The sequence below is a fragment of the Pristis pectinata genome, chromosome 6, assembly GCF_009764475.1.
Source record: "Pristis pectinata isolate sPriPec2 chromosome 6, sPriPec2.1.pri, whole genome shotgun sequence".
Taxonomy (NCBI): domain Eukaryota; kingdom Metazoa; phylum Chordata; class Chondrichthyes; order Rhinopristiformes; family Pristidae; genus Pristis; species Pristis pectinata.
In genome coordinates, this window is record NC_067410.1 from 88,229,686 (window position 1) to 88,245,465 (window position 15,780).

Consider the following 15,780-nt stretch of genomic DNA (forward strand, 5'->3'; position numbering starts at 1 on the left):
GTTCATAATCTTGACACCAGTAACATCATGATAAAGATAAACTTGCGTACGGAGACACAAGAGAATGCAGATGCTGGAATCTGGAGCATCAAACAATCTGCTGGAAGAATTCAGCGGGTCGAGCAGCATCTGTGGAGGGAAATGGACAGTCAATGTTTCGGATCAAGACCCTTCGTCTGTCCATTTCCCTCCACAGATGCTGCTCAACCCACTGAATTCCTCCAGTAGATTGTTTGTTGCTCCAGATTAGCATCTGCAGTCTCATGTCTTCATACAATTATGCATCTTTGATAATATTAATTCAAAGGATTATATACTTGATGATCGAAAATTAGGTTAGAATAATGAGTTCAAACCACATATAACCTACAAAACATATAGGTAAAACGTCAGAGAAAACAGGATTCATTTGCATCCATGTGTGAAGTTATTAAACATATGCAGCTTTTTACACTTGGCCTATTTTACTAACCTGTCTCAGGCAAGTTGTTATTGGAAGTCAAAGACATTACCACATCTTTGTTCCCATCCGAGCTATTTGGCACACCACTGTCAGAATTTTTTACCCCTTAAAGAAATGGACAAGTTAAATGAGATGGATTCACATCATTATAATTTGTTAAATTTTAGTTGATATATCAAAGCTTCTGTAAACATAATTAATAATTAAATGGAGCACAATGACACTTAAATATTTTGCCACTACCAGTAAGTCATATTTATGCTAACGACACATTACCACATTCAGCCCATAAAACGTATTTAAATCAGATTAAGTGCAAATTGTTACTCATTTGCCTAAGAGTCCAAATTTACCAGAACAGTATTGACCAGAAAAGAATATTGAAGCAGTGATACACTCTGAATGTTTCCAAATAAATCAAGTTAATTTAAAAATCTGATTTATTGAGCAAATGTGTCTTGGGAATCTATAAATAATTTTACTATTTTGTTGATACAATATTTTAATAGTGTACAAAATAAATGCACATCAACAAGCTCTGTCCAACTGAGGTTTATGTTGATGAAAAGCAAATCATAAACAAGAGTACACCATGATTTAAAATCAAATATTTTAACATTTCACTATTACAACTAGATGAATCAGTTCACACTGTTATTACTTCTGCAATATCCAATGTGATTAAGCACTGACGATTAATGCAAGAGGAAAAAGAAGCAAATAAGTAATGAAAGATGCTATTTGAATAAACAACATTTCAAAATGCTTTGGGAAGTGGAAATTAAAAAAAAATCACACAAAAGAAACTTACAAGCAACCATAAAGTGGAAGTAAGCAGTGGATTAATTTTGTAGCATGGGCACCAAGAAGCTACATATGTGCAGTACTTACTACTATTAGATTTTGAAGAGGTGTCAAAGTAGGAGAATAGCGAGTCTAGCTCATCTGGACAGAAGAGAGACTCCCGACGTGGCTCAGTGTTACTAACAGCAGCTGGTTACATGCATGTTAGCAAAGCAAAGCAGCCATTGAAACAGAGGAAAACAGAGGAAATTGCTTTTGAGAAATTCAAAGAAAAATACAAGAACATTGAAAGAGATTGTTAGTTAGTAATAGTTTGAAGTGAATTACTGAGTTTGGTAGACTTAATATATTTATGCATTCTGTACTGCAGTTGAAAAGATATCTTTTGTTGTCCACTGGTATAAGTATCAGACAGCAGAACAATGGGCTGGATTTAATGGCAGCAAAACCTTCAATCTTATGTCTTTGGGCTGGATCATCCTCTCAGTGGACCAGAAATTGCTCGTATGTAGCTTGTGTTTCTAGTGGGAAGGCGGCCAGATTGGCAGGCTGCTGGTTACAAAGGTAGCCACCTCCCAATGGCCTTGTCATCGATTAAGCCAGTCCATGAGATCACTGCAGGAAGATGGAATCTCCTGCCCTTGTACCAGCAAGCAGAACCACAAGACAGGTGAACAGTGATTGATCTGTCGCTGAAAGAGACCCTGGTCCATCCCAGAACCTGGCTCATTCAGGACTCCTGTACTTGGTGTGGGGGGTGGAGATGTTGCTCATATAACTATTTGTCCAAAATACCAGCCAACAAGCAATGGAACCCCAGCTCATGATCTTCAACTGTGCCAGCGCTGGGGGTGGCAAACAAAGGTACAAGACCAGTCACAAAAATGGACACATCATCACCAAAGGTTTCCACATCATCACCCATGAAACTAAGGAAATTACATTGTTGGTACTTGGGGGGGGGGGGGGGGGTGGTGGAGCTGGTGAGTGCGATCCTACCCGGGCCTCAGTGAACCCTACATACTACAGGGAGCGCTAAAAGTTATCCCATCAAACCTAGGAGTTCAGTGGGCTCATGCACATTGGAGCTGCAAATTATTGGGAAATCACAGGCAGATATCCATTTGGATGATCCAATGTATTACATCATGAGCACGACTACAATTTCAGGTTATATGAAGAAATTCAAAAGTTACTCTGCGATTCCTTGTTCCTCTGGTTTATTATGCATACTTCCCCAATATGATCTCCAAAAAAAAAATCAATGAAATGGCAAAACTTCAGGCAGTTTCAATCTATTCTCGCTATAAAATGTACAGAAAGTGCTACACTTGATCACACAAAATAGCAATGAGTTTTTAAACATTACATTAAGCCATGATTACTGCTTAACCAATTCTTGGCCCTAAAAAAAATGTTAATTCAAATTCCTTCCAATATTTAATATCATGAATTGTTAATTTATTTGAATACTTATATTTTAAATTTTCACCTTAATAATCCATACTAATCATTATTTCTGAACCGGTTTGAAATATTTAAAATTGTTCTTTTCACTTCCTGTTTTGCTATATGTCAATTTCATTAATTGCATCAGTGTCCACGAGTCAGTTTAATAATGTCACTTTGCTGGATGCCAGAAATCCCCTCGAGGAACAATCAAGGTCAGAAAAGAGGAAGTCTGTGATGCAGACACTGGGATTTGGAGAGAACTTGCTTCAAGATTTTGCCACTGACCAAAAAATCCAGACCAATGTATTGCATCTTTGTTTTATAATTTTTCTTTCATGAGTCATTGATAATTATTGTAATATTTCCACATATTACATCACAAATAAGCTACCTGGAATTTTGGAAGTGGTCCCTGGTACAGAAAGAAGTTTGGATGATTTTTCAAGTGTGTCCTCAAGTTGACTGGTCAGTGGTAACACGTTCTCTCTTCTTTTTGAAGTATAACTATGGGCTTTCTGTATAAACTTCTTTTCAACATACTTTGCTTTGATCCAACTTTCCTTCTCGAGCCTAGTAACAGTTGTGCATGAAAATTACAAAGTGCATGTATTCTCTCATATTTTAAAATAAACTCTAGGTTATGTGCTTTGTGAAAAGCATGGCACACAGCAGTCATTTGTTGCTTATTTGCTAATTTCTATTTGATATCTTGCACGTTTGCTTCTGAGAGTAAGCATGCATTTTACATTATGAAAATCATATAATTTACAGTTGAAACTTCCCGCAATCTCTCAAATAATTTTTAACCAGACCAGCAGGTAAGATTAATATTTTTAACAATGATCCATATAAATGTTGGAAGGCATGCATTTAATCACACCCTTTCAAGATCTCAAACTGTTTTGCCTTCAAAGAAATTCATTTTATACAATAAATAATACTTAAAACTACTTGAAATAAAACGATTGACCAGTTAAGCTAATTTAGAGTGTAATAGTTGAGGAATTAAGATGAGCAGAATAATGGGACAATGTGCCAACCCTTTTGCATGGTATTATCAGATCTTTAGGAACTATCAGAGCAGGCAGATAGAATCATGGATTAAAATCTGCTGAGCCAAAATAATATTTGAATGCTTCCAAAAAGTCTTGTCTAACAAGAACCAACTTTCAAATATTTTAATTACCTTGGGTCGCCTGGATTTGGTTTCTTAAAGTGCATTTCGTCCACTTGTGCCTCATATATTCCATTTATAACGTTATTTCCTAACGCACACATAAGCTGGCAAGCAAAATGAGAATATTTCAACTGAATCTTCATTCTCAGAGAATACAAAAAATATTTGTAACACACCAAAAGTAAAATTGTTGAGTTGAAAGTATGATTAAATCTTTAATTACTGGTTCAAATCTTCCAACATGCCAACAAAACTTATAATCTTCTAAAATAGATTTTTATATTGCAAGATCTACAATTAAACCTATCATCATTATGATGTTATCATCAGACTTCATCACCTAACTCCAGTTGTCTTAAAGTTGAGGGACCAAAGTAAATATTTTGGATGTGGCAAGAGGGAAAAAAAATTAGAAAATCTAATCAAGATATTTTGTTGTGTGCTACGTGACTTGCATGAATTCCAGCAAATATATTTTAATGAGTTTAATAATACATCTGTATATTTTTTGCTAAAGTTGATCATTTATTTAAGTTGTAATAAAACATCAGAGTGTTCCCTCCTCTCACCAAAATCTACAACTACTCACTTTTAAGAGCTCAGGTTCCCAAGAATCCAGAGTAAGGGAACGCACCTTAGAAAAGTGGACTCCCAGACTTCTAAATATACAAAGAGAATAAACTTAGATTAAAAAAATAACACAGGCTTTCATAATAGACAAACTGTTGCAAGATACTAAAGCTGAAAGCACAAGTTATACTTGTGGCGAAGTCAACTCTTCTATTCTTGTCAATTTTTTTTTGATGTAATAGATTTACTTTTGCACAACTCCCCAGTTGAACAGGATCATGTTTCAGGCTTTGAATTTACTTTTCCCTCAAAACTGATAGCATGCTAAAATTAGTCATGTGATGTGGAGGAATTCAAAATTGACACTTTCATAAGGATATGTTATACTTTCACATGATATACACAAAGGCATTTTCTTAAAGCATTTAATGATAATTGACTGAACCCATGCTCCTCCTTTCTCACCACCTCCACAAATCAATGCCTGTGAGCTTTTAATACAGATTTCACTTGAGTAAAGGCAGCAACAGTATGGAATGATGAACCCAGTTATCAGATAGGTGAATGCACACAGATTTCTTTCAATCTAACATCACCTTTTATCCCTATCATTAAAGTACCTGTGAATTCCTGAACATTCAATGCAGAGAGTGATTCCCAGATTAATGCTTGCCCATCGTGGGTCTGACTGGCCACAGTCGCAGCAATTGGTATTGCCAGGAATGCACTCCACACGCTGCAGTGCACTTTCACCTTTCACTGGCCGCTCCTTCAATTCACTCCCAGAGTCCAGACTGCTGGTAGAGGGGGAGGATCTTCTATCCAATTTCTGAAGAAGCAAATAAGTTTACTACTTTTTCTTTCTGTTAAAAGAAAATCTACAAAATCCCACTACAGATTGTTCTTTATTCAAGGAGAATGAGGTAAAAGAACATTCCATAGAAATATTTATATTTTGAGCCACAAAAATTTCTCAGCCTCCTTCCCAAAATGTCTGCCTCTGCTGTTGCACAATACCCTGATGCTCTTCCACCATCTCCCTTTGAACTTCCTCAGCAGGTTGATCTTCTGAGCACTCCAACAAGACCATGTCACGTCAACACAATCTTAAAATTAGACCTGTGCATTATCCTCCAAAGATAATAGAAATTTGGGATTCCCTCCTGTAAAAGTCTACATATGCTGGGTCAATTGAAATTTGAGACAGAAGTCATCATATGTTTATCAGAATCAAATTTATTATCACTGACTAATATGAGATGAAATTTGTTGCTTTGCAGCAGCAGTACAGTGCAAAAGACACAAAATTATTAATATATTACAAAATAGTGCAAACAACAGGAATAACGAAGTAGCGTTCATGGACCGTTCAGAAATCTGATGCCGCATGGGAAGCAACTGTTTCTGAATCAGCCTTGGGTATCATAGAATAAAGAACAAACATGGGGAAAAATGGCAAAGTACAGACCATATATTGGAGGTGGCTACAGGAAACAAATGGCCTACAGTTATACTTTACCTCTCCTAACCTTTCTGCTCAGGGATCTTGGGATGGTTCACCAAGTTAAAATACTCTTATGCCCATGTTATTGTAGTATCAACTCTAAGAGCAAATGTGCCAAGAGAAATTAAAGTTAATTCTATCTAGAATGATTCACGTGACTTCATGACAGGAATATGATAACCAATAGTCACAGGCAGAAGTTGATAATATTCAAATTCCTGACCTTCAAATATCATGCATGGATAAACTATTCATGCGCATCACCCATAACTAGAGTTTTATTAAAATGCAAGTCTTCAAAATAGTTTTTATTTAGGTAGAATATATATTGAATGCAACAGACAATACAATTATTGCACTGCAGCCAATGAATACAATGGCCAAGGACCTATTGTTTTTGAATTTTGTTTATACACAAGATGCTCTTTTTCAAAAGAAGGTAGTGGTACAAGAGGGAATTATGGCTTCATTTGCTGCTATTCCAGTTCTTCATATTTGGTACATTGCTATGAAGCAGTAAATGTAATATAAATTCAGGATTGCCGCAAGAACATCGAGGGAAGACATTAGTTTGATTGCTTTGCCACACAGGTTAATATGGGATTCAACATGTATCCATTCAAAATATACAGCATTGATTAAAGGGGATTTAATGTATTTGAAAAGGAATAAAGTACAAGATCAGCAAAACAGCAAGCGTGTATAGTTTCCTCTGAAACTGACAGGCTTCTTCATTGCTCAAACAAACTAGAATTATAATAGATAAAACTGGTGCCCTGGCAGTACTGACTCTCTAAGACTACATTGAGATTATAGTATTAGCTGTGCAATTACATGGTTCACCTCAAGCTAAAGCTCTCTTATCAGGATAAGGTATTAATAGGTTCACTTATCATTTTTCTTTCATTGCTCTTAGGACGTGAACAATGCTGGCAAGGATGTATTATTTTGCCCATCCCTAGAAGCCATGAACATTAGAAAGCTTTATCCTTGAAATTCTGCAGTCTACAAGGTTTAAATAATTAAAATATATTGCATACATACATCTGCATAGCTTTCTTCTCCTTTCTCCTTGTATGCAGTAGCTATACTTGCTTGGACAGCTTTGATCCAAACTTGTCGGATTTTTTCAGAATCTGCTTGCAGCATACAGCTCCTATAAGTGTAAGCACTCACAGATTTAACAGGAATGAAGCTACTGGAAATAAGATTTAGTTATTATCCATATACCAACAAGACCAAAAATATAGTCCAAGTACTATCATAATGGAAAACAAAAAAAAATCTTAACATGATTCATGCTGAATTTAGAAGAAACTGATGGCTTTATGAAACACAAAATGCATGCTGTTTCATCAGTTTTACAGGCCAAATATTCATAAGTACCTAAAGATACCAACTGCTTTATATACCATTCTGCCAAGTCAACACAGCCTACGTCTTTGAAAACTATTGCCACCGTGAATGTCAAACAGGTGACAAAAATTAAAAGTGGGTTTAATATCATGGAAAAATTAGTACTGACAATCAATAAAATGTATGACAATGCAGCAAAACCATCTGCAAACCAAAAAAAAATTGCCATTTGTATTTCTTCCTTTGTTTCCAAAGAGCTCTTTCCTGACACTAAAAATAAATTTTAACTTGCAAATTACATCTCGTGCAAAGGTCTTTACAAAATATTTTCTGAAACATCAAATTAATCATGACAAGGCCAAATGTTTGGGCACTTACTTTGTAGGTGAGACTACTTCAAAACAGAAACGTCTTTCAATATCCTCACAAGGTTTGACTGTACAAAGTCGTAAATCGTCAACCACAACAGTGAGGTTATCCTTGAGGGAACACACGAAAGAACATAATTTAAAACTGGTTATCATAAAGCCACTGCTGAATAATTAAGGTTTAAATCTAATATGACATTCAGATGCTGGAAAAACAAAGCACAAGAGATTTTTAAGATCCACTGAATTGTGTTAAACCAAGACTCTACAAACACTGGTAGAGAGGTCTTTATAAATGTAATTTTAGTACATGAGATGTTATCAGTTCATCACATTTCTCAACATTGGTATTATTTGTATAAGATTTTTTACTGAATGGTTGATTTATGGGTAGCCAAGATCAATTTACACTCAATATATAATACACTTTTGCTTACCTTAAATTTCTTTTGGTAAACAAGCTGGTTGTTTTGAATTGAAAACCAGCGCCTGTAATGAGACAAACATAATTTGCAGCTAGGAAGAAAATTAGCAGAAATAAAATTTACACAGAACAGTGACAAAATTTTGACAGGTTCATAAACAATTCTGTTCCACGGCTTCTCTTAGTTCCGTTCCATTCCTTTCACTGGTCCACTTCTGAAGGTCTTTATTTCACCCCATCAGCACTCAAATGATATGCGAGCCTATGTATTGCTATTCAAATTTTATCCTATAGAAGGGGACATCACAGAGTTTGTTTCCAGCTCACGCCCCCTTGTAGATTTCTGGGTGATGCTCAGGAACTTGAATGACTTTCTTCCCCCTAGTCCCCCACCAAAGTCTGTGGTGCCAATGTCAAGTGAAGGATCTAAACAGCTCAGTGAAAAACAGGAATTTTTGACCAGGTGTCAAAGCTACATCCCCTTCCAAATCCTCTTTCTTACCTCTCCTTGTTCACCTTATCCTCCTCTATCCCACTACTTTTTTTTTGAGCACATACAATTTTCCAGCCCAACCAATAGATCAATGACAATATGCAAAACTTGTAATGATTAGATCTCCACTTTTCACCCCAGTAAACAGCCTTGGTAGGCTACATCTAGAATTCTAGAAAGATTTTTATTAAAAAAATCATTTGGGATGTGGTTGATACTGACAAAGCTATATTAATTGCTCACCCCTTATTGCTTACTGTATTTAATAACAACATGCAGGCCGTCCCTGGGTTATGAGTACCCGACTTATGGCCACTGGTACGTACAAACGAGCTCCCATAACATTAAATACAAAAGTCTGACATATGCACATACATACATTTACTCCTACGAACAGCAGAACTAATTCCCCCTCTCTCTACTTTTAGTAATTGTTGTTTCTTATCAGTCTTATGTGCTTTTGATGTCATTCGTTACAATACTGTAGATGTATGGTCATCACACCAAGTGATTTTTGTGTATTTTCAGACTTATGAACAAAATCGACTCATGGACGTCTGTAAAAATGGAACCTGTTCATTACCTGGGGATGGCCTGTAACCAGATTGGTAATATCATAATGTGGACTGGATTCACATAGCAGCCAGACCAGGTAAAACTGAAAAATTTCCCAAACTCCCAAGATTACTGTTGCTAGCCGAGTTCAGATTCACTGTCCTATTATATCCCAGCATTCATTCATTGTTCCACTCAACTACACCGTAAATTGATTTGCAAATGGCAGGTTTTCACTTTACAACAGTTACTTATTGTTTTTACTTTTGAAAACATACCAAAGTTCTAAACTTGAAAAATAGATTTGAAAATGAAACTTGGTTTTCACCAAAAATTAAAGACTTAAGTAAAACAAACATAAGTATTGTTTTTCTAAGTAAATCAAACTCATTAGTTGAACATTTTTATTGATGCATGGAATTTTAAATTTAAACATTTTCTTTAGTATTAAAATTGATTTACTACACAGAACTTGAAGTGCAGCAGGTTAGTTGAAAGGATGGTTAGTTTTGTTAATATTGTGAAAGGCAAAACAAGCAAAGAATGCTGCCTCTGGTTTGCAGCTAACACTGTGTCCATGCTGTAAAAAAGACAGCAAAGTGACCAGTTTATAAGCCATGGATTAAACCAGGTTTACCCGAAGTTCTTTGGACACTTGTAGACAGGTGAGAGCTAATATTCAGAGACAGGATTGGGGAGCAGATAAGATGTCCAGCTGACAGGTTGGTACCTGATGTGGGGGGTCTTTTTCCTGTCACATGACAAAATGGGGTGGGATCAAGACATAGAAAGAAAACAGAAAAAAAATGAAATAGTAAAATGAAATACTATGATCTAAAAAACACAGGATGATTAAATGCATACTAAAGGTAAAGCAGTATAAGCTAGTACAGCATTTTTGCATAAAGCCCCAATGAAACAGAAGAGTACTCATTTATTATTTGATACTTTTTTTTAAAAAATGGTGCTGCAAAATTACAGAAATATGCATTTGATTTCAGGATTGAACACTAATCACTAACCATAGAAAAAGATTGTTATATATTGCAAGAAATGGAAATCCACTGGAAAAAAAAATGAACACAAGGAGACTTAAAATCTATCCATTTCCAAACTAAACATGGTTCCTCTACAAATTTACCCAAAGCCAGTAGATCAACCACATAACTGCACATGGAAAATCTGGACCAAACAAGTTTTCCTCAGAATGCTTCACTGTTGTTGTTGGTATTTGTTAAAGAGCATAAAATTAAGAAATCAAATCCAAAGGTAGGTCCTTTGAGTCAGATTTACTACCTAACGAGAAAGTATTTTTCCCACAAGATCTCCATAATCCTCAATTCCCTTAATTGTCCAAAAACATATTAATCTCCAACATTATGATAAAGAGAAAATATGACAAAATTGGTGCTCAACAATCATGTGGAAGAGCCCAATGTGCTAAATCATTGCAGTGGTTATTTACTGTTCAGAAGTTGAAGCCTACACAACTTTCTGGCTTAACCCGAGTTCTCCACAGTAGTTTTGATTCAACTTCTCCAGTCTGAGTAATTGTGGACATTTGCCCAGTTGTCAATAAGAAAGATGAACTCCTGGAAGGGGCTTGGCATTCTTACATCAAGGGAAGTTTCTGAATTGTCCTCCAAGTATGTACTCCAAATATCCCAGTCAGTGAAGCCTGCAAGCACCAGCACAGTCTGTATAGATTGTAGACCAGTTCTCTCAAGAATCTCATTGCTGGTAGCCTGCATGTGCAATTACAAATGGACACTGTCTAATTCCATTCCAGTTGGTCGTCTATGACCCAGGTTTCTCACCTTTAAAGGTGGTTATGGCGAACATAAACCTAATAGACAGAGCTTGTATTCAGGATTAGCAGCCTTTTTATCTGGATGGAAGGTTAAGTTTACCAAAGGTGACAGAGGCTTAGTTGATTCTCTTATCAAGTAAGATGTTTCCACATCATCCTGGCTTCATCCTAGGATCTTAAAAAGTGGCTAGTTGATGCAATAGTTTTAATTTTCTGAAATTCCCTAGATTTGGGGAAAATTTCTTGAGATTGAAAAACCATAAATGGACCTCATTTACTCAAAAAGGAAAGGAAACAGAAGCAAGTTAGCCTGCAATTCAGAAAATGTCATAAGCTAATATTGAGGTGATTACTGCAAAGACTTAGAAAAATTCAAGGTAACTATGCAAGGTCTACATGGTTTTGGGAAAGAAATTATGTTTGTCCAATTTATTGGAGCTTTTGAAGTGTGCTATGGATAAAGTGGAGCCAGTGGATGTACTTAGATTTCCAGAAAATACTTGATAAAAGATTTACATCAAAGGTTATTCTAGAAAATAAAAGCTCATGGTATAGGAGTAACATATTTATGTTGATAGAAGACTGACTGGCTACAAGGAAACAGCAAGCATAAATGGGTTGACAAAATGTATGAAGTGGAATGCAACAGGGATTTGTACTGGAGCCTTAACTTTCTAATACTTAAAATTACTTGGATGAAGCTACCACAGAAATTTTTACTAAATTCACTGATGACCAAAGTTCAGTGCAAAATCCAGTTGTGAAGAGGACAAAAGGAAACTATAAAGGGATAGAAGACACAAGAGATTAAAGATGCTGTAATATGAGGCAACAAACAGTCTGCTGGAGGAATTCAGCGAGTCAAGCAGCATCTGTGGGCGAGAAGGTGGGAGCAGGAATTGTCGATGTTCTGGGTCAAAGCCAACGTGGGCCCTGATGCAGGGTTTCGACCCGAAACATCAACAATTCCTTCACCACAGATGCTGCTCGACTCGCTGAGATCTGCCAGCAGATTGTTACTACAAAGGGACAGGGAAAGCTTAATTGAATGCGCAAAGATCCAGCAAAAGCAGAATAATGTGGGGAAAGTCAAATTGTCCATTTTGCCAGTAATATTGAAAAAGTATATTATGAAAATAGTGAGGGATTGCAGAGCTCTAAAGGATCTGGCTGTCCTCGTGCATGATTTGTAGAAGTCCAGTACATAGACACAGTAAGCAATTAGAAAAGCTAAGGTTATCATTTATTACTGGGGAAACCGAATACAAAAGTAGGAAGGTTATGTTTCACATATAGGGCATTGGTGAAACCATACCTGAATTACCATGCACAGCATAGGTCTTCCTATTTGAGGAAGTTGATGTGTTTGAACCAGTCAAGGGAAGATTTACTGGGCTAAGAACAGGAATAGGCTGTTTGTCTAACAAGGTGAGAGGGGTGTCTACTGAAATCAGAAGAGACTTGATTAAAGTTACAATTATGAGGGGCCTTCATAGGGGTGGATGTGGAGAGGAGGTTTTCTCCAGTGGGAGAGTCTAGAGCCAGGTGTCACTGTTTAAAAATAAGGGGTCACACATTTAAGACAGATGAGATGATTTCTTTTCCCCCTCTGTCGGAGGATTGGGTGTTTGGAATCTCTTCCTCAAAAAGTAATGAAAGTACAGTCTTTGAATATTTTTAAAATAGAGATAGATAAATAGATACTTGATAAGTGAGGGGGAGGTTGTGAAAGATAAAAGGAAATGTAGAGTTGAGGTTACAATCAGATCACCATGATCTTGTTAAAAGGTCCCTTTAAGCCAGCCTACTTGGCAAGTTCTTCTTCTGGGCTAAGTTGCTGGCAAGAGTTGAGCTGAGAAAGCAGAAATGGTTCATGTCACCTACAGCTTCTTTGTTTGAGATTTTGGAAGGATTGTTGGTACCATGGCAACTATTGTCTTAATATTACCATGCCAAACTTCGTACATGCATTAGATAACTTGTTCAGCAGGTAAGTAGGAGGCAAATTCAGTATCTTCTATGTAGCACAACCTTGAATGTACCCAGCAACTGAACATGTACATCTTCTGGGACAGAAGGAAAAGATAATTCCAAAGATTTAGTCCTCAGTAAAGAAACTTCTCAACTGAATGATGCGTGTAAGCCAATATTACTCAATTTTTCCCCCTTAGAACAAAATTCTCATTTCAATCAAATTCAGTAACTTGGAATCTCTCTTTATGAAATATAACTGTTGACCTTCACCAGATCATCTCTCAACTACCTCCTATCCAAACTGATTTGGATAACGTCATTACTCGTGCTTCCATCATTATATGGATGGTGGAATACATGGATGGTAAATATCAGGCCTCAACAACTGAACAGCTGGCTTCCATGGGGTCATGTCATAGCACCATCATGTCTGAATATTTATATCAATGCTAACATGCCAACTGGGTTGAGGAAATTTGAATATGCAATAGCATTCAAGCATGACAAAGACCACTGCAAAAGTCGAGGTTTCATTCAAATATTTTCTGAAGATTTTTCTCTGCACCGCGGCACAATGCCTTCCCAAACTGGAGTGGTTTTGGATTATAGTTTCACTTCCACATATAATAAAAACCGATGCCAAGACAGGGATTAGGGCTAGATTTAATCTAAACATTATTTGGGACCAGCTGGGGAACAGATGCTCAGAGTCTGCAGACAGATACTGTATCTTGACTTAATTTTTTGTTTATGAAATTGAATATTGCATTCAAGCAAAGGGAAGAAATTATTAGCATGCAATTTAGCACTGCTATGAAAACATCACAACAGCAGTAGAAACCATACTCTCGGTGTTGTATTTACATAACTTTTGCTACTCTCTCTGAAGAGAAGCAACAATAATTAGAGGATACAAGCAGGCCCTTGAAAATGCACGCCTGACAATAAAAGATGATCTCCAGAAGCTCTTGCTAAACTGCAAGTATGAATGCTCAGAAAGAGTTTACTCTATTTTCAAGCAAAAAGCTCTGCTTTCAAGCCATATTGTCTGGCACCATTCTCTAAGCTGTTTCACCTTGGTTAACTGAATATACCACTTTGACTGCAGGTGAATTCACAGCATTTCCCAGCTTTTAATTAACCATAAATGGTTCTTTTTATTCATTAATATTATACCTCAGTCTAATTTTCCTTAAACATTTCCAGTTAAAGTTAAACTATCATATTGGATAGTCAAGGTCTGATATTTAATAATTTGGCACTGTCATCATCTCATGCAAGATGAACAAATTTGTTAACAAGCTATTGCACTTGTTTTGAAATATATTTTTATGTTCTCATCTGTAATTGTAACAGACTGATAAATGATAATCAAAAACTCAAAAAGGTATCAACAGTATCAATGATTTTACATTAAGCTCATTTTCTGTACTGATTATTAACAACTACAGAAGAGTTTTATTCCAGAACCAAGTATAATCTTACCGGTTCCACGTTTTGAAGGCATTACTGGCTCGTTTGTACAAGTATCCTTCCATGACAATGCCATTGGCAGCATCAGTATTAAATTCCATTTTAGGATCATCACTGGAGAAATCCTGAAGTATTTGATGTTAAACAAAGTACAAAAACATCAATTATTGATTGGCAAAATAGAAATAAAATAAGAAAAAGAATGTAGTATTATAGCATGGCCATCTTATGAAACTACACATACACAGAACATATACATAGTGAAACAATAATCTCTGCTGCAACATCGGATTTTGCCTTTGCAAGTTCCTAAATGGAAGGCTATCTTCATTAAATAGTAGCAGCCTTAGCCTAATTATAACCACTGTTTTTTTTTTAAAAATAAGAGTTATTAATTATTATGCTTCAATGATAAATGAAGCATTATCTACGTGTTAGGTACTTTCCTTGTTTAGCTTCACTTTTTTTTTTGAAATGTTTCCTTCAATTTGATATACTGGGCTCTGCAACAAAACCATGACTGCTCCTCAATATGTTCAACCATTGCACTTTTTCAGATTCATCTTTGCAGGTTTTGCCATCTATTTCCATGAATCACCCTCGTACCTTTTAGTAAATTCCCTATCCATGCCTCTTCTTCATCTAACAATTATTACAACCATATTTTTGAGCACATACTACATTACATCACATTTCTTTGCCACTTTGTTGCAGTTAAACTAAGTATAAATGGAGCAATATAGATAATAGTATGATGGCAAACAAAGTAATAACAAGCAGAACAAAAGACTGAAATTTTAAAAAAACTTCTAGAAATCAGAAATATTCTGCAGGTTAGGTAGCATCTGTAAAAAGAGAAACAACGCTAATACTTCATGTTTAAGACTATCAGAATGAGAGAAAGCAAATTAGTTTTTAAGTTTCAGAGAGGCTTGAAGAGGGATGGATAGGACAAAAAAAAAATCTGATAGGGCAAGGCCTGTGTTGCCCAGGTAATCCCACTGTTTGCAGAGTTGTTAGGTTAACAGATTAACGAGGAAAGAGAGAAAACAGAGGGATATGTTAAAGCTGTAAAATTAAGGCGAGAGCAGTTGCTGAAACCTGAAGCCAAAGAGAGAATGCTGGAAATGTCCAGGAGATCAAGCAGTTTGTGGAATATTAACCTTACAGCAGAACTGGCCAGTTCTGACAAACAGAAAATAGTTAAAAGAAACAAATTCAAAAAGTTCAGATAATTAGTCCGTAATGCTACAATGTTCTCAGATGAAAGGTGTGGTGCTGTCCCTCAAGTTTACGTTGGGCCTCATCTATGAACAAGGTTACAGACAGATGAGTCACAGTTAGAGGAGAAATAGAG

The 15,780-nt window shown here is 36.2% G+C and overlaps 1 protein-coding gene across 2 annotated transcripts in view; it reads right to left on the bottom strand.

The window, feature by feature from the left end:
• LOC127571403 (arf-GAP with coiled-coil, ANK repeat and PH domain-containing protein 2-like) overlaps nt 1-15,780 on the bottom strand; it is a 76,548-nt gene that overhangs the window by 17,314 nt on the left and 43,454 nt on the right. Inside the window, exons 9-19 of one of the 2 annotated variants that reach the window (XM_052017728.1) lie at nt 14,436-14,548; nt 9,897-9,917; nt 8,132-8,183; nt 7,705-7,805; nt 7,015-7,126; nt 5,087-5,295; nt 4,486-4,555; nt 3,906-4,000; nt 3,111-3,289; nt 1,355-1,456; nt 473-568 (exon numbers count right to left, since the gene is read on the bottom strand). In XM_052017728.1, coding sequence (XP_051873688.1) covers nt 473-568; nt 1,355-1,456; nt 3,111-3,289; nt 3,906-4,000; nt 4,486-4,555; nt 5,087-5,295; nt 7,015-7,126; nt 7,705-7,805; nt 8,132-8,183; nt 9,897-9,917; nt 14,436-14,548 — 1,150 coding nt within the window. The remainder of the gene's footprint in view (nt 1-472; nt 569-1,354; nt 1,457-3,110; nt 3,290-3,905; nt 4,001-4,485; nt 4,556-5,086; nt 5,296-7,014; nt 7,127-7,704; nt 7,806-8,131; nt 8,184-9,896; nt 9,918-14,435; nt 14,549-15,780) is intronic. The other variant, XM_052017729.1, reaches the window with a different exon arrangement.